At 46.9% G+C, this 19,612-nt stretch overlaps 1 protein-coding gene across 1 annotated transcript; it reads left to right on the top strand.

The window, feature by feature from the left end:
- Window positions 1–3,850: 3,850 nt before the first annotated feature.
- LOC141476428 (scavenger receptor cysteine-rich domain-containing protein DMBT1-like) lies at window positions 3,851–17,805 on the top strand. The gene is given in 11 exon segments (XM_074165106.1): window positions 3,851–3,908; window positions 5,860–6,207; window positions 8,453–8,776; window positions 9,887–10,210; window positions 10,929–11,252; window positions 11,696–12,019; window positions 12,441–12,764; window positions 14,727–15,050; window positions 15,814–16,137; window positions 17,388–17,711; window positions 17,801–17,805. Coding segments are annotated over 11 exon segments (2,982 nt in total). The 5' UTR covers window positions 3,851–3,871.
- The last annotated feature ends 1,807 nt before the right edge of the window (window positions 17,806–19,612 follow it).

Genomic DNA, 19,612 nt, shown 5'->3' on the forward strand with positions numbered 1-19,612 from the left:
TGCAGCCTGATAGAGCTGAAACCAGGTGATGGGTTTCAATGAAGCAAGGCCATTTGTGCAAGACACGGTGGGATTTAGAAGCACAGCCTTGTCCTAGTGTTGAGGTGTAGTGCAGGATGGCATCTCCCAGGTGACCGCTGCCAAAAGCATTACAGGTAATCAGACTTCTACCAGATTTAGATGATTATCCCCACAGAGTGGCTTTGAGGAATTAAGAAGGTAAAGGACCTTTGTGGACTTTGGCCAAGAGATGGCTCTGTGGTTTGTGTACCCCTGAGCCTCCCACAGAGCCCGCAGGGAAGCCCAACTCCTTGCAGTGATGCAGGTGCCAAAGTACTGCTTGTAATTAATGACAGCTTTATTTCCTGATAGAGACAGCCAGAGACACCAGAGGAGGCTCCAGGTTTGGAAAGGCGTTGTCCAGAAAAGGAAAGTTGTCCTGGGGCAGGCAGCAATGCCTTCCCTCCTTGTCAGTGAGGCTGTCGCATCCGTGTTGAAGTTTTGAACAATGTCACAGCCAGAAGATGACCTGACTTAAAGAAAGCCTTCTAGCCTTATTGGCAGTGAAGTCCAGGCACCTTTATTGCGCATCGACTCACGGCCAACACATTCTGCCCAACAACCACCAGGTCAGGAGCTAAGACATAATGAGAGAGATATAAAATTGCAAGGTAAAACCACTAAAATCAGAACAATTTTTTTTTTCTTTTATTGTCAGGATGCTGAATACCTTAATAGGCCTTAATTACCGTGAGCCTGGAGCCTACACGTGCACCCACATCCTCTGACCAGGGGCTCCATTTAAGCTCAGGGTTGGAAATTCGATCCTTACTTGATCTTTGTTGTAATTGTGCCTGTTCCCAGCCTTGTTGCTGAGTTTTTGCTTGGAGTTCCTGGTCTGACCTTGGTACTGGCTCATTATCTTTTCTTCACCTGATGATTGTTGTACTGTTGGTAGGTCCCATTGCTATCGTTATCCTGCTCTGCTCTTCTGGTGCTGTGGGACTGTTCCCTGTGTGTGAGGTCATTGGTTTGCCTGTGTGGAGGCTGCCCTCAGCTCCGGTCTTTTCTTTCTATAGAGAGCAGCTCTGTTCTTACATACTATAGTCAAATGCCTTCACTCATGTGCTGTGCTCCAAATGTCCGTGTGCTCTATTCAAACACTTCCATTCAAGCTGCATGTGGCTCATCCTACACCCAGCACAGTTTTGCTTTTCTTTCCACTCTGTTAATGGGGCAGATTTACGTCAATGCTGCACCATGGCTTTGCTTGAACAAATTGTATTACATGCTCCTAAGAGGAAGGAAAGAACAATACAGCAGACTCCCCTCCTCCAAATACAAGGAGGGGAAATAAGCCAGGCAGGATGCTTTCAAAAGCAAAGGGAGATGCAGAAACAGAAGAATGCAGAGCTGCTCCACTACTTGGCCAAAGACCTATTGTTTCCAGTAAGTGGGGACAAAGAAGATATATAGGGTTATATTAAAGGTCAATAGGAATAGGATTGAAGGGTAAACAAGGAACTACAAAGCCAATTGAAGGTGAAGTAAATTGTAAATAGCAGGCTCAGACTGCAAGCTGAAGAAACAACGCCTGCTTGAGAAAGACATATCTTGATTGAAAATGTGAAATACTAAGGCACAGCAGGGAGACTAATTGGCACCTCTGACAAAGATCTGGGAACAGAGGACTCAGTGGAAGGTGTTGCTGACATTTTACCCACAGAAGTTAAGGTTTGTTCATTGCTACTCTGATATTTCATGGGATCCCTCCTCTTGGCTTATGGTCTCTGTCCCTTTTACAGCCTACTCTGTTCCAAGCCTTTCTTTCCAGTTACCAGCTCATCTGTTCAATTTTCTTCACGGCATGTGATTCAGTAAGATCTACTTCTTGCTACTTTTCCTGTGCAAATATGACTCAAAATGTGCTTCCTCTTCTATCTAGGAATATTCCATACCCCCATAGTGCAGAGAGGGGAGAAAAAATAGGAAAGACCAAATAAATTGAACCACTTGAATATCTGCTATTATCCAAAGAGTTTCTGCATTCAGTCTTGGTCTGTGCCATGGTTTGGCTCAAAGGTAGGAACTACCAAGATGGCCAGGGACCTAGAGCACATGACCAATAAGGAGAAGTCAAGCAAATTGGATTTATTTCCTCTGAAGAAGGGAAAGCAAAATATGATGAAATAGCAGCTTAGGAACACTTGAAGTTCCTGAAATGTTCACCTGAAGTCCCCTGGAAGTGTTCAAGACCAGGATGGATGGAGCTTTGAGCAATCTGGTAGTTGGGTGGTCTAGTGGGAGGTGTCGCTGCCCATGGCAGGGCGGGTTGGAACTTGATGATCTTTAAGGTCCCTTCCGACTCTAACCATTCTATGATTCTACGATTCTAAGATGAAGAGTAAAGATGGCATATTAATAAAGCTTCTTGACAGGGACAGGATAGATAACAAGAAAATCAGACAGGTCCTGGACCTTATATTGCTCTTCATGCTTTCAAATGTCCATCTTGGACATCTTCTAGAGTCAAGGCCAATCATACCATCACAGATGCCCAAAAATTCATCCATAATATCTGTTAATGAAAACAACTGGTCCGAGGCATCAAAAGCATCTTCACCAGGCTGAATCTGAACTGGTGACTGTGAGCTTGGCCCTGTAGGTCTCAGAAAGTTTGCTTTTCCTCAGGAGTGCACCAGTGAAAAACACTTCCCTAAGGAAAAACTTAGTCCTGAAAATAAACGAACTGCAGGCTAACTTAAAGTTTTTCTGAAAGCAAATATTATTTTAATCATCAGTATTAAATACCAAGAACGTAGGTTTACTAGTGTTATTTATCCAAGCTGATATTAAGCAGACTCCCTGCAAGCTGTATCTCTCCAGAGGCCGTGTCACTGTCCTGGGACAACGTCTCACATTGTACTCTTTGATCCTGGAGTTCTCAATATTGCAAGTGGTTTACAGCGACTTCATGAGTGTGGCCCCAGCCAGTTCCTAAGAGACCCTTCCCCACCACCACTCAATGGAAACTGCGTTTCACTGTCCCCCAGTTCAGGCAGGAGTTAATCCAAAGAGTTGCTGAGGTGGGAAGGGATCTCTTCTTCCTCATCTATTCCAACCCCTACTCAAGCAGGGTCAGCTAGAGCAAGTTGTCAAGGACAATATCAAGTCAGGCTTTGGATATCTCCAAGGATGGAGACTCTACAACCTCTATGGGCAGCCTGTTCCTGTGTTTGACCACCCCCACAGTAAAAAAAAAAAAAAAAAAAAAAAAAGTATTTTTTTGTTTTCCATATGCTGTTCCTAGACAGCATTTAAGAGTCAGAGGAACGGGCAGACACAGAGATCATTCCTGCCTTCTCCAACAAGTCTTCCTAGGGCACTGCCTGTTCACGAGCTAGTCCTGCCAGGAGAATGGCAGTTTTAGAAGTGCTAGAAACAGTTTGCCTTTTTCCAAAACAACAGAGGAGAAAAGATTCTGTGCTTTCTAGCAGGGGTTATTTTCCCTTAGTATGTTGATGAACAGAAGAGCATGGGAGGAGGGAAGTAGCATAGGGAGATGTAGGGAACTGGATGGCGCTGGCACTGAGGGGTGTAGGGGGAGAGGCCAATTAAGGGGAGGAGTCAGGGCAAGGAATATTTGGCATCTACTTCCTTTCTTGGTCCTTAGTGGCTTCTCTCCTGACTCCCCAGCCAGCCACTGACTCTGTCTCGCCTACAAGGACAATCTTCCTGCACTACCCTGCCAACCAGGCCTTCAGGAACTGGATTGTGTAAGATCTCTGCTGCTACCATGGGACCACCAGGAAATCCTCTCCCACCCAGGGATAACCGCAGTGGGAGCCTGACTGCCTTTGCTGGAACCAGGATGGAAACTGTGGTCTTCCTTTTGGCCTGTCTTTGGGGTAAGTTTTCTCCTTTACTCCTGGAGAATGGGGCTCTAGATACAGCCTGATAATAGGACTCATGGTGGATTGACCCCTCTCATATCTCCAGCCTTGGCAAGGAAATGGGTTTTGTGTCTGGAATAAAGGACTGAAGATCTGGGAAGCTTGGGTTTTAACTCCTGGCACTGGAAAAGGGCTTGACGTTTCTGAGATAAGAGAAGACAGTAGTAGAGATGATCAGTTGGCTTCTGAAGGTCACCTAGAGATTTAGAGGCATTAACAATGCAAACATACAGAGACAAAGCCTGGGAACAAACAAATGCAAGCATAAAGAGAGAGCTTCCTTTGACTGATCTGTGTAATCCGGAACATAGTCCTGTTTTTTTCTCCCACCCTACGAGTCACAGTCTGTGTTGGAGCCAGGACCCGTGTTGGAGAATAAGCATAGCAGACCTTCGTTGCCTCCCTGTCAGAGTCAGTGCTTAGTGCAGCTGCATTTATATCCTGCAAATCAGCATAATCCAATAATTTAAACCAAAAAGTAATAAAATACTTGGATAAGGATTATCCTGAGATGGTGATGTTGGATTTTAACAAAACGTGGTACTAGTTGAGCCTGTTTCAGGGGATATGATGAAGTAAAGGCTGTGCCAGATCTGCAAATGATCAAGGGGGATTATCTGGAAATTTAAAGTTTGTTAGAAAAATATCTGTGCTTTCCAACAGCATAGAATAGTGGACCTGGCAAGCCGTAGGTGGCAACCCTTGCTGTAAAGCCTCTGATAGAAGTGTAAAAAGGCCATGGGGAGCAGCGCTCAGGACCAAAGATGTAAACACAGGTTAAGCATCTGACAGGGCCTTTCTGAATAAGGAGAGATCTTAGGCATCTTCTGCCAGGTTTTGATCCCAACAGTAGGCTAGAGAAAGAGGCCCTTCTCTACCTCAAGTCTTCCTCCCTTATGGATGGATGTTGACTGGAAATACCTTCTTTTCTGCATTGTGTGGGAGTCCAGTTTAGCATGGACAATGCTGTAACTGTCAGCAGCTGGGAGGTGAATCCTACCCTCTGGACTCCAGGCAGTTGCCCTAAGATAGGTGCCTAGAGCCATTTGACTTGCCCTAGTTTCTCAATCCTGGACTCCATCTACTGCTTTGGAGGATGCAGGTCTACAAACGGCACTAGAAACCTTCGTTTAGGTGAACAAACTCTGCTGTACACGGCACCAAGTGAGCGAGATCCAGTTGGCATAGTTCTGACAAGCATTTTGGATAAGCATGTGTATATCCTGGTTTGTACCCAGGGAAGTGACCTGAAAACTTCCTTCTATAACTTGCACAACACAGGGAGAGTGACAGACCTCAGAAGGAACATTCACAATCTCGCGCATGGAGCAGGGAGCTGCACAACAAGGGTGGGGAGGGATGATCTGAGACCCATGGTGCTACAGCAGCTCAGGTTGGGCAGTTACTCTGGGAAGTCCATCTTCCTAAAACCATAATCTAAGGTTTTCATTTTGTCTTCCTGACTGTGTTCAGGGTACAGTCCAGGGTTTCTGTGTTGTGGAGTTGTCACATACCATGTTGGAGGGTGTGCTGGGACTGTTCCATGGCTGGAAATTATTGGTTCTCATCCAACGTTTTGAATATCTGACGTGTCTGGGTGGGACATGTTAGTAGGAATCCCATTATCAGAACTGCCCTAGATGACTAAGATCTTGCAGCTGCTTATAGAGATGCAGAGATGTGTTAGAGGTCCTAACACTGTCTCTGCAAGAATGTACACCACTAATTAGCCAGCAAGCTTTTCTTATAATGTTCCTGCTGGGAAAAAAAGTGGTGAGCATTTTGGAAATTCTTTCCCAGACAGAACAAAATGCAATTTCTGCAAGAGCAAGATGTTAACATTCTCCACTATCAGCCAGAACCTGGCTCATGCCCATTTTCCACCTTGGCTTGTTTTGGGATTCAGGTATTGCCAACTCGGCTCCCATCAGACTTGTGAGCGGCCCCAGCCGCTGCGTGGGGCGGCTCGAGGTGCTTTGGAAACAGCAGTGGGGAACCGTGTGTGATGATAGCTGGGATCTATCCGATGCCATGGTCGTATGCAGGCAGCTGGACTGTGGGGAAGCACTGTCAGCCCCTGGCTCAGCTCACTTTGGTCAAGGAACTGGTCATATCTGGCTGGATGACATGAACTGCACCGGTACAGAAGCTGACCTTTCTGCCTGCAGGACCAGACCCTGGGGAGAACATAACTGCAATCATGAAGAAGATGCAGGCGTTGTGTGCTCAGGTAACTCACTTTACACCCCTCCCTGTGTGACCCCAGGAGGCTGTGCCGTGTAGAAGGAGGTTTTTAAGCCTGTTTGCAAAATTTTATTTCTCCATCAGTGCTACCCTTAGGGCTCAGAATGGGGATGGCTGCTTCAAGCACTGGGGTCAGTCTCTTCTCCCAGGTAACCGGCAAGAGGACAAGAGGAAATGGCCACAAATTGAACTAGGGGAGGTTTACATTGAATATTAGGAAAAGTTTCTTCACTTAAAGGTTTATCAAACACTGGAACATGCTGTCCAGGGAAGTGGTGGAGTTACCATCCCTGGAGGTATTTAAAAGATGGGCAGATGTGCAGCTGACGGACATGGTATAGTGATGGGTTGATGATTGGACTTGATGATCTTAAAGGTCCCTTCCAACCTAGACAATTCTATGGTTCTATGCCAGTGACAATGTTACCCAGCTCAGTTCTACCAGTTAAACCATGTGTGGGGTGTTGTTTGTGCTCGCTTTATTAGTGGGGCAGAACAAAGATCACAGGGGTTTTTTTTCCCTGTTCCACACTATTCTTGCTTCTTATGCCACCACCATGAAGTGAATGGGCAGGGAGAATGGAGGATCCCCCCCTGGATGCACATGCTTTCCATGCACATATTTCATGGGTGAAATACGCCAGGGAAGTTGAGCATTTACATGGCTTCTTTCCTTTTGTATTTTGTGACATTACTCTCTCCTGGTGGATGTGTTTATTCTCCACACTGAGACTGGTATGAAAAATTCAATTGTGGGTCACATGTGTGGGAGCCAGTCCTAATGTGGGTGTCGCAGCATGATGCTAATGAATTCTGAGCTCCAGGAACTGGGTGGGGAAGGCTTGAAGGTGTATCCTACCCCTCTACATCATGGTTAAGTGGGGAGTAAAACTTAATCAAGCAGGCCACGGACCCCAAGTTGTGGAAAGGGGATTGGGAGGCTGACAGGCCTTCAGGTCAGTATTTCCCAAACGCTGGTCCACTCAGCACTGAATAACAAACCAGATTTCCAAACTTACTTTCCCATAGTTTGATCTGGAAGGGGATTTGGGGCCATATTAAGACACAGACATATATATGTCTAAATGCAGGTGTTACCACTAGGACTGGATGTCTCCTGTTGCAAGCAATGGAAATCTAGGGTGGAGTCAGTTCCTTACACAGAGTTGCCAAGTGCAATTAGAGATGCCAGCAGGTCCAGGGAGATGATTCTGTCCCTCTACTCTGCTCTGGTGAGACCCCATCTGGAGTACTGCATCCAGCTTTGGAGTCCTCAGCACAGGAATGACATTGACCTGTTGGAACGGGTCCAGCAGAGGGCCACAAAGATGATCAGAGGACTGGAGCAGCTCTCCTCTGAGGATAGGCTGAGAGAGTTGGGGTTGTTCAGCCTGGAAAATAGAAGGCTCTTGGGAGACCTTATAACAGCCCTAAAAGGGGCTTCAGGAAAGCTGGGGAGGGACTCTTGATCAGGGAATGTAGTGATAGGACGAGGGGTAATGGTTTTAAATTGAAAGAGGGGAGATTTAAATTAGATACCAGGAAGAAATTCTTCACTGTGATGGTGGTGAGACACTGGAACAGATTGCCTAGAGAAGCTGTGGATGCCCCATCCCTGGAAGTGTTCAAGGCCAGGTTGGATGGGACTTTGAGAAACCTGGTGTGGTGGGAGGTGTCCCTGCCAACCCAGGGGCGTTGGAACTCAATGATCTTTAAGGTCCATTCCAACCCAAACCATTCTAGTATTCTATGATTCTATGCCCTGGGGTGATATACCTGGCAGGTGAGATACCAGCCCTAAGGGACACCCTAAGAGGGAATACCTATGGCATTGAAAATGCTGATGAATGCTGAGTTGGGCAACTGAATCCAATGCCAATATTTGGTCAGCTGAGCAGCTCCACAGATGTCATTGACTAACTAGGATTTCAACATCCATCTCACATGAAGACACCAACAGGTCTATAAGTCTTGATGTGTAGCAAGTCCCCACCCCTGGAGTAACATCACAGTGGGAATTGCAGAGTCCTCTTTCATAAGGGATTCCCAATCTATGCTATTTCTATCTCTAATTTTGAGCTCTGAAACCACAGAGGAAGATACAGAACTTGATCCTCATCAGCCTTCACCTTGTCAAGTCCTGGGCAGTGCCAGCAGAGATATTTCCTTGCCTTTGATCTCTAGGTGGTCTTTGCATGTGCAATACCTGATCCTGGTTTTATTGTTGCTTTTTTTTTGCTTTTTTTTTAATGCAGAAATTAAAAAACCAATTAAGCTGCAGTTAGTAAATGGTTCAAGTCGCTGTGCTGGGAGAGTGGAGGTGCTTTATGGCCACCAATGGGGAACTGTCTGTGATGACCATTGGGATATAGTCAATGCTGAAGTTGTATGCCGTCAGCTGGGCTGCGGGACCGCTTTGTCTGCTCCTTCCTCAGCTTACTTTGGGAGAGGGCCTGACCCCATTTGGCTCGATGATGTGACCTGCAAAGGAACCGAAGCTGCCCTTTCTGAATGCAGTGCAAAACCTTGGGGAAGCCATAACTGTGTGCACGGAGAAGATGTTGGTGTTGTATGCTCAGGTAAATCTCATTCTGTGTGACACGACTGGGTTTTGTGGGGTGTGGAGAGATTCTGGAGGTGCTGTAGGAGGCCCTGTTCCATTTGGAGCAGCACTGACCCCAACATCCAAGAGAACTGTAAGATAAAAAGTGATTCATACTGTTAAGCCATAGAGTTGTCTTGCCTCTTCTCCTAAATTAAAATCCACCATCATGTGAGCCACCGGTAAAAGACAGTGGTGCTGCAGGACTTATTTGTAGGGCTCCTCATGCTCATGGTCTTGGTAGAGCATCCTTTCTCACTGCAGGGAGCAGTGGCTCTGGCAGCCCCTCGACCTCATCCTCATGCCAGTAGACATAGTTCCTTCTGGAGTTCCCCAAAAGCTCTTGCGTTGAGTGAGGTTCTTCCCATTGTCAGCATTGTCCCTCCCAGTGTATTAGTATCAGGTCCTCCCATGTAACTGCAGCCCCAAGGCTAAACCAGGGATTTGCTGCTGGGCTAGTTATTATGAATATGCTGATTGCTTGGACAACACTGGAAGGAGAAGAGTTGGTTTCTGCCTGCGTTTCCTGTGACAAGGTGTTAATTAGTGCTTTTCCTCTGTAATCGTGTACAGAGTTTTGCCAAGTTTTTAGGGTCTTAATATATTGAGAAATCCACATTTTGTTCATTGACTTGTGGGCAAAAACAGCATTAACATGAGGTTGAGAGGTGGATAGAAATAGATAGTATGACAGTGATTCTGGCACCTCTAGGTATCTAGACCTTCTGGTGCATGTTAAGGGACATGGGACATCTATAAAGGCCTGGCAGCAAGACACAGAGCTGACCTGAAACCTCTTGCAATGGCAGACAGAGGACCGAGCATCTTAAAAGCGCAAGACATCCATATTGAAACAAGACTGGGGCTTGTTCTCTGTCATCCCAAGTATATGTTACTTTGTAAAATACATTGCTGAGCAGTTCATGCTGTGGTCATGGAGGAAGTGCTTGTGTTGCCTCTTTATGCAATGTTTTCCCATGCAAAACTGTGAGAGATGCTACGTTCCTTTCCAGGTGGAGGACGGATACACAAGACTCTCTACCAGATACTTTCCTGATTTTTTTTTTTCATTTTTTTTTCCTTCTAGGCTTTGCAGAACCTGCCCCACTTCGATTAGTGGATGGATTGACCCACTGCTCTGGGAGAGTTGAGGTGTTTTATGGCCAGCACTGGGGAACTGTGTGTGATGACAACTGGGACTTGGTCGAGGCAGAAGTGGTGTGCAGGCAGCTGGGCTGTGGGGAGGCCTTGTTGGCTCCCCATGGGGCTTACTTTGGGCAAGGATCTGGCCCCATTTGGCTTGACAATATCAGGTGCACAGGGACAGAAGCTGCTCTCTCCCAATGCAGAGCGACTCCTTGGGGAAGCCATAACTGCGGGCACGGAGAAGATGCTGGCGTGGTTTGTACAGGTACCCATTATTCATGGCATGTCATGGGGGAAGCTGTTTGTGGGTGACCCTTTCAGACAGATCCTGCAGGACCTCTCCTTCAGCACAAACAGGTCTTCCAAAGAAAGTGATACAGAATGCTTCAAAAGTGGGTTGACTTCACATCTGTGAAGGAAATAGGAAGCTTCAGTCAGATTTGTCCGGCCTGTCTCACAGTCCCCAGCACCAGATACCTGATGTTTACCAACACCAGAGCTAGAAAACTTCGACATCATATTAGCAGTCATCAGTCAACTCTTTCTGCTTTACCAAAATTCTGATCCCAGATACTAAGACTCCTTGACACAGGAATTGCCATAAGGCCACCTGGTGCTCCCGGACCAGTATTAGTCCACAGGTCCCTGTCCCTTCCCAGCTCAGCTGGCCAGTGCAGTGCGACGCCCCCTAGTCTGCTCCACCACAATAACAGGCTGCAGGCGTAGCTGTCGTGTTCTGATGAGATAAAGGTTCAAACAAAGCTGGCTGATTTCAGTAGGGACTAGTCAACAGGAGAAGTCAGCTGGAGACCATCACTCTAAGAAACTGAAATTACTGCAAGGGTCTGCTGAGCTGGTAGGAAAAAAGGAGCAAAGCCTATGCCAGACTGATGCAATCCAGGAGCGAGGAGCACAGTGCTCTACCCTGTCAGCATAGAACAAAATACAATAGAAATTGAGATCTTCATTATTTCTCAAAACAGGATTTGCTGAGCTGCTTCCAGTCCGGCTGGTGAACGGTTTCAGCAACTGCTCTGGGAGAGTTGAGGTGTTTCATGAGCAGCAGTGGGGAACCGTCTGCGATGACAGCTGGGATTTAACAGATGCTCAAGTGGTGTGCAGGCAGCTGGGCTGTGGGACAGCTATATCAGCCCCTGGCTCTGCTCAGTTTGGACAAGGAACCAGACAAATTTGGCTAGATGATGTGAACTGTGCAGGGCCTGAAACCACCCTCATGGAGTGCCGGGCCAGGCCTTGGGGAGATCACAACTGTAACCATGAAGAAGACGCTGGTGTGGAGTGCTCAGGTACTACCAATGCATGTCATGAAATGTGGGGTACTAGGGACTGCCTGTATTTGTAGGAAGGTTGCAAGTGGCCCTGGACCTCTCGTGGGGACTAGGGTGTTGGCAACTTTGTTGGCCAGTCCTGATGGCCATGCTTGTAGAGGCTTGTGAGTGGGGACTCAGCACTCTCAAATGCACTGTTCCCTCCTCCCCATTTCAGTGCTCTGCTGTTCGGGAAGTAACCTGGGTGCTCATCTATGACCACTCTGCAGGTGACTTATTGCAAAAGCTCCAGCCAAGGATGCAAGATCAAGCTGTGAGGCCATAGGCATCTACTGCCACTTGGCACATCATGGACTCAAGCCCTGTTGGCTTCCAGACCTCTCCAAGGAGGGTTTTTTTGCCTTCTCTGCTCAGAGGCATGCAAAGCTCCTCAAACACTTTGTAACTGTGTTTTGATCCAGGTATTGTGGAACCAGCTCCCGTCCGGCTCGTGAATGGTCCAAATCGTTGCGCTGGGAGAGTCGAGGTGTTCCATGACCAGCAGTGGGGAACCATTTGTGATGATGGCTGGGATACAGCTGAAGCCAGCGTGGTGTGCAGGCAGCTGGGCTGCGGGGCAGCACTGTCAGCCCCTGGTTCAGCTCATTTTGGTCATGGGCCTGACCCCATCTGGCTGGATGATGTGAATTGCTCAGGGAATGAGGCTGCTCTCTCTGAGTGTAGGGCCCAGTCTTGGGGGTCCCATAACTGCAAGCATGGAGAAGATGCTGGTGTGGTGTGCTCAGGTAACTCCTCTGTGTCCGTCTATATGATGGGGAAGATTTTCTATCCATGTGGGGTATTCATGCACCATGTCAGCAGCAGGATCTGTCTTGAAGTGTCCTGAATCTGGATTGTGAGCTCTCTTTCATCATAGTGGAGACCTGTCAAAAATTCCTCCCTTTTTTTTTTTTTTTTAGCCTGCGTGTAGCTGTTTCTGTAAACAGAAGCTGTGTGCTATCCTTGGCTTGGATTTCTGACATATTTTGCAGAACACAGTACGCTGTCTGTTGTTCACTTATCTCTGAATGCAAGAACTGGGGAAGATATCCCAACATTAATGCAACTCAATAAATGCATCCTGGATGTCATTAGGCTCACATACATTTTATTTCATTTTTAATCAAATGGCAGCTTAATGTATATCTCTGCCTTTTTTTCCTTCAGATATACCAAGAGTAGCTCCACTGCGGTTAGTGAATGGACCACATCGTTGCAGTGGGAGAGTTGAAGTTTTTTATGGCCAGCAGTGGGGAACAGTATGTGACGACAGCTGGGATATAAGTGATGCTGACATTGTTTGCCGACAGCTGGGCTGTGGGAGAGCACTGTCCACTCCAGTCTCTGCTTATTTTGGAGAAGGATCTGGCCCTATCTGGTTGGATGATGTGAACTGCACAGGGACTGAAACTGCCCTCTCCAAATGTGAAACCTCTCTATGGGGAGTCCATAACTGTAGCCATGGGGAAGATGCTGGTGTTGTGTGCTTGGGTAAGTCTCGTGTGTCACCAGCTTTAGGGTATGTGGAGGGATGTTTGAAATGCCATAGGGTACCCTTTTCTCATCTTATGATGCTAAAACTGTACAGACAAAATGCTTGAAACAGGGATGTGGGTAAATCATCTGTGTTCCTCTATCCTTCCCATTCAAAAGCTAATCATGACACAGTGGTGCTACAGTCCAGCCTGCTGCTGGCTCTGCAGAGAATTTCAATTTGGGACTTTTTCGCATGTGAGTTACCAGTAAACCCCGTGGGATTGCAGAACTGGTGTGATTCCCCCTGCTACAGAGGGTGTAGAGCCATTTGGACTCTTTTACTGCTGCGAGTGACAACCCAAATGAATTTTTCACACTTGAAAAATCAAGATACACTGCTCATTTTTCTATCTCTTGCCACTTCCAGACAAGATTATGAAAAACTCTTTCAGAACTGCACTTAATCTCTCCTCCCTCACTTGCTAGAGCCACCTTATGAGACGATTTTTCACCACTGTTTTTCCAGTGTCTGAAACCTCCACAGGTGGAACAAATTTCCTCGAAGTGTTGCAGCATTGCACTTTGTTGCCACTAGAAGGAAGCCCTGAGCTCCCTATCATTACCTGAAATTTATTCTACTATTTATTAGTAGAATAAATTAGTATTTATTAGAAATTTATTCTATTCTCTTGTCTCTTTGCAGTGTGCATTACTACTACTTATTCTTTGCATCTACCTTTTGTTAAGAACGTTACATCCCTTTTCCATTACCTCAATCTCTTCCCATTTCCCTCTTTAGACACATTTTAAAGCTTCTTCTCATTTTATTATTCTTCTCTGGTTTCTCCTTAATGTTGGGTATATTTCTGTTAGTCTATTATGCCAGCTGAGGCTTTGCCAGTGAAGAGTAGCTCTGAAAGCTTGGTTTGCACGACTTGTAGTCATCACTCCCATTTATACATGTCCATGTCTTTCTCAGAACAGCCTGACAATGTAGATTGTCACCCTCAATCTTTTATATCCCACAAATCCCTTTGAGAAGACTTGTTGCTTGATTCATTCTTCTTCATCCTCTATGTGATCATTTTACCAATTCACCAAAGTGGTGAATTTTTGCCTTGCCCTTGCAGGAGGTAAAGTGCTTTCCTCTGGTTGCTTGCCCACATCTTGAAAACACTCCGGGGATTCACTGGCTAAACACAGATGCCTGTCTTTGGATTAAACACCCTGTTGCCCCTTTGCAGGCAGCAAGGAGTGAGTCAGTGCAGTCAATGGCAGAATTTGTCCCATCCTGATGCAGTTTCCCAAAGCAGATTAAAGAAGTTGCAACTCAGCAGTGCTCATTTCCCTCCATTGACTACAAAGGGTACTGAGGGTCCACAGCAGAGTTGTAAAAGTGAGGTTCAGCTGCCTAAACATAGGTGTCTAGTGTCATCTGAGATGTCCCACTACATCCCACCCAGTCTTTAATTGCAGATCCAGAAGGGCACCAATCTCCTTTGACTCCTGCATCAAGTCTGCTAACTCCATTGGGTTGTTCGGGCTTCCCTGGGCATCTCAGGTGGCATCAGGTACCAATGCTCAGGAAAGCCCATCATCTCATGGAAGTTTATGCTTAAGGGCTCCAAGTCTAGCGGAGATGAATCGTATGCCAGTTTTCTCACTGTTCTCCTAAAGAAGCCTTTCTTGCTGAAGTCCTTTCCCTTGGTCAGTAAAGTTACCTGCACTTGCTGTCTGACCACAGGTATCTTTCCAGTAAAGGAAAGAGAGGGAAAGAGGTCCTAGATTTTGTACAACAACTTTCCTTGAGTCTGGGGGCAACAGGAGGGAAAACAACTGCATTGAACTTTCTTTCTCCATGCTGCTTGTTCCTGTAGATCGTGCTAAGCCAACGGGTGCACACTGTGTTTGGTCATGTGGCTAACAGGAACCTGTTTGCCAGAATAAAACTTACTTGGTCTTGCTTTTTTGGTTCAGGTGTTCCAGAACCAGTCCCGATCCGCCTAGTGAATGGTTTGAATTTCTGTTCTGGGAGAGTTGAGGTGTTTCATGAGCAGCAGTGGGGAACCGTCTGCGATGACAGCTGGGATTTAACAGATGCTCAAGTGGTGTGCAGGCAGCTGGGCTGTGGGACAGCTATATCAGCCCCTGGCTCTGCTCAGTTTGGACAAGGAACCGGACAAATTTGGCTGGATGATGTGAACTGTGCAGGGCCTGAAACTGCCCTCTCTGATTGCCGGGCACGGTCTTGGGGAGACCACAACTGTAACCACAGAGAAGATGCTGGTGTGGTCTGCTCAGGTACCATTATGCAATGCAAGGGGGGCCATGTTTCATGAAGAGTTCTCTGTGGCCACAGGGGACACATTTTACTAGGGTGTTGCTTTTAGATGAGATATAGGAGTGAATCCAGTGCTATTTTAGATTTTTATAGGGGTTCCAAGACATTTACACGGTGCTGGCAAATACGAAAAAGGATTCGGTGCTCCTCTGGAGCAGCAGCTGGAAACAAGGCAAAATAAATGGGCTCCCAAAAAGAGCATGTGTATTTAGGTAGCTAAAATCCCATCTGCAGTATGGGCCAAGCGAGGAGAAGGCAGGCCTAGGTGCTGTGGGGTGTCATCAGTGGGTGATGTGTGGGAGGGCTGTGCTGAGTAATGAGGTAAAAGGCACTTTCCACTCTCATTCAAAATGGCCCACTGTGCCACAGTGGCTGGGCAATATTCCTGGGAAGGTGATCTGGGGAGGAAAAACAAGCGGGACAGGCTGCCCTGGCCCGCCTTGACCTGGCTACACAGAACTCCCATTTTCTGGCCACATCTGCAGCTTACCCTGGGGCCCTAAGCCAAGAGTTCAGCTTCTGGAAGTTCTTTCCAGTAGTAACCTTCTGCAGGTACAAATTTGCTCATCTAGGTAGCAAAGCTCACATGTTCAGGTGATCAGCATCCACGTCCGCAACTTGTTTTGGCACAAGAACCCTGCAAGAAGGGGCTTTTTGCCCTATCCACAGAGCTCAGTTGCATGCAAAGCTCCTCAAACACTTTGTAACTGTGTTTTGTTCCAGGTGTTGTGGAACCAGCTCCCGTCCGGCTCGTGAACGGTCCAAATCATTGCGCTGGGAGAGTCGAGGTGTTCCATGACCAGCAGTGGGGAACCATTTGTGATGATGGCTGGGATACAGCTGAAGCCAGCGTGGTGTGCAGGCAGCTGGGCTGCGGGGCAGCACTGTCAGCCCCTGGTTCAGCTCATTTTGGTCATGGGCCTGACCCCATCTGGCTGGATGATGTGAATTGCTCAGGGAATGAGGCTGCTCTCTCTGAGTGTAGGGCCCAGTCTTGGGGGTCCCATAACTGCAAGCATGGAGAAGATGCTGGTGTGGTGTGCTCAGGTAACTCCTCTCTGTGTCTCAGTCTCAATGGTGTTAGGAAGGGAAACATGGAGGAAACACAAATCACAACTTTTCACCATTCTTTTCTACATTTCTGGGATGTCAGAGTGAGAAGCTAGCAGAGCTTTCCTGGAGTCCCTCCTTCTTTCCATGAAGAACTTTGGGAAACTTCAGGAGAACTCAATGCTCCTTCTGGAGGAGTCATCTCCCCTGCCATAAACATAGCAAAGTACACGCCTGCAGCTGAGCTGGTTGAACTGCTGTCACCCAGTGGTAGGTTCTCAGCTATGACAGGACAGACTCTGTTAAAAACCTAATTTTTACCTCCCCTTTTGACTAATTTTATTTGTCATACTGCTTCAGTGGAGTCGGCTGATGCTTTTTCAGACAATTTATTGTCCAGTTCAGCTGGTTCTACCAGCCATGAGAGTTTTCAAGGAAGATTAAGTGATTAAGTGTCTATTAATATATATATTACCATAATCTGCTTTCTCCTAGCAAATTATCCAGAGCACATATAGCAAATATTGCAGTAACTGCAGTAAAATAAAAGGCCAAATGAAAGTTTTAAGAATATGGGCATTGGCCAGAGTGTTCACTGGTGGACATTACAAAGTTCACGTATGTGACCCAGTTTATTTGAGCGTGCGCCATGTTCCTGGACACAGGTACCTAATGCTATATAAGCCACCTAACAGTACGCAGACGCCTGTGTGGGGCTGGCTGATGTGACCCTGGAGATACGAGACCCACGCCCTTCCAGCATGACAACTGGAGGATGGCAAGGATGTCCCAACACATCTCAGATGGGAAACGACACCTAATGGGAGGCTCCTGAATTGCTCCCTTTCTACAGGTTTTGTCCGTAGCTAACATTAGATTTTTATTTCAGAGCTCAGCCCAGCAGACTGCTATTTATACAGAGCAAGCACAGGGTCCCATGTCACCGGAGTCAGCAGTGATTCAAATATACCATCTGAAACATGCCTGCTTGGAAGGGGTGAATTAGCATGTCTTGCTGGTAGCCTGAAATCTCACTCCCAGTCCTTACTGGGGCATTTCTGCCAGTCTGTGGGCAGTGCAGAGCCATACAGATTTTGGGGCAACCCTGAACGGACATGCAAAATATCCTCTTTAGCCATCTGTCAATGGGACAGCCTGGGATGGTGCTCATCCCCTACAATGTGTCAGCAGGGTTCAGACTCAGTGTATTTGTGTGCATTTAGCCTTTTTGGTTACTTTTTGTGCAGGTACTCCAGAAGTGCCTCCGCTCCGGCTGGTGAATGGCCCCACTCGTTGTGCTGGGAGAGTTGAGGTGTTTCACAGCCAGCAGTGGGGGACGATCTGCCATGACAGCTGGGATCTGAGCGATGCTGCAGTGGTGTGCCAGCAGCTGGGCTGTGGGACAGCCATGTCTGCCCCAGGTTCAGCTTATTTTGGGCAAGGTTTTGGCCGTATCTGGTTGGATGATGTGAAATGCTCCGGAAGAGAAGCAGCCCTCTCTGAGTGTGCGGCAAGGCCTTGGGGAGTCCACAACTGTAATCACGGAGAAGATGCGGGCATCGTATGCTCAGGTAACCTTCATCCATGTCCCATCCTATTAGGAATTAGACTAAGCTTCTAGGCTGGATGTTGAGGCTGGTGGCTCTTTGTCCTTTCCCAGGCTAACCTTCTTGACTTAGACAAGTAGGATGGGGTGATGTCGGAGACGTGGAGTTGGATTTGGTGTTTTGAGGGATGATTCCCATCTCTCCATGTGGCAGCACATTTTTCCTATTTGCATTTTTTACATATCACTAAATATTATATGCACACTAGTAGCTTTCAGTTGCTTGTCAGGCTAAAACAAGCTGCTTTTACAGGTCTGGATTGCATACATTTCCTTCCAGGTGGGATCTAAACCTCACAGATGTTCCAGAGTGGAGCAGAGAGATGATATTGCCAGCCAACACAAGCATGACATTCATTTAATCCAAACAAAAGTGATTTCTGAAGTCCAAAGAGTACAGAATAACTGAGACTCAGACCTGTCACGCTCAAATGCAAACACCCAACTGACGTACCCAAATCAGGGGCATCTTTGCCCCGGAAGCCAATTCAGTTAATGAAATGAGAGAGGCACTTGCATGGGCCAAGACAACTCAGCTACCCTCTGAATCACCTCAGATGACTCCCTCTCCCCTGGCTGTAGAAGGAGCTTTGGGTGATGTTGTCTCTAATCTATGGGGGTTGGAACTCAATAATCTTTAAGGTCCCTTCCAGCTCTAACCATTCTATGATTCTATAATTTGGGTACCTCTGTAGATGCCTGCACATGGTCCCACTGGCCACAATTCCTGCCCCAAGACAAGTTTCCAGGGATCTTCTCTTGGGGGTGGAGGAAATAGTTGGAGAAGACTGTTGGGCACCCGAAGTCAACTTGAATCCTTGAAACATCTCACATTCTCATGCCTTCTCTTCCCAACAAGTCATATAGTTCCCATGCCAGTTCATCCTCTCCTGCTGATATTGCCTCTAATCCATAAAAGTTGTCTTGTGCTGATTGTAGTGATACAATATATAAACATTTGTCTCTTGCTGTATGGGCTTGGACAGACTTGGGTAGCCAGCACCCTTCCCCCAGAAGTTCTCAGTTACTGCAATGAAGTCCTCACCTAGCTTGCCCTCCCAAAAGTAAGACAGACTGAACCTCGTGGCTTTCTGAGACATTCCCTCCAAGCCTTAAACCATTTCTGTGCCTCTTCTCACCTTCTGTTTTAAATGAATATAAATGTAGACATGTACCTGAACTTCCTGTTCCGTGAGTCTGTGTGATGCTTTGTGTTCTGGTCAGATCACCACTAACTTCCCCTCATTTCTGCCCTCCTGAGAGCTACACTGAACTAAGGCACCTCCCAAAAGCATGATGATATGAGCTGCTTTAGACCTGCTTTGGAATGCAGTGGACTGGTCTGGGGGAAGGTTACCAAGAGGACCCAGTCATCTGTCCTTCCCATAAAACTAGCTTCAGGTGGCCAACTAACTTGGAGACACCCGATGTCAATACTGAACTAAAGATCTTTGGTCTTTGCTTCATTGAGATTAAAGCATTTTTGTTGTGCTGACAGGCACAAAGCACATTGCTTTTTAGAAAATTCTGTGTTGGAGGGTCAGTCTTGAATGGACATCCCTGAAACGGGAAATTATCCACTTGTAAAGTGCCGGCTTTGGTCTGTGGGAAAAGTGAAGGAGAAAAAGGGGTGAACTGTTGCCTCTGTGGGGGGCAGTTGCCCAGCTGAGGGACAGACAAACCTTCAGGGATAAGCTTGTGTTGTGTGATGTTCAATACCCTTCCCAAGGCTCCTATGGCTGCCCTTGTTACTGGGCTGAACGTTAGCAGAGGCAAATGTTTCTCTGCAGACCTGAGAGATGGTATGGTGTCACACCATTGGTATAAATATTCATCATACTCATTCAGCACATAAATATTCACCAT

Source organism: Numenius arquata, chromosome 32 (genome assembly GCF_964106895.1).
Source record: "Numenius arquata chromosome 32, bNumArq3.hap1.1, whole genome shotgun sequence".
Lineage (NCBI taxonomy): Eukaryota > Metazoa > Chordata > Aves > Charadriiformes > Scolopacidae > Numenius > Numenius arquata.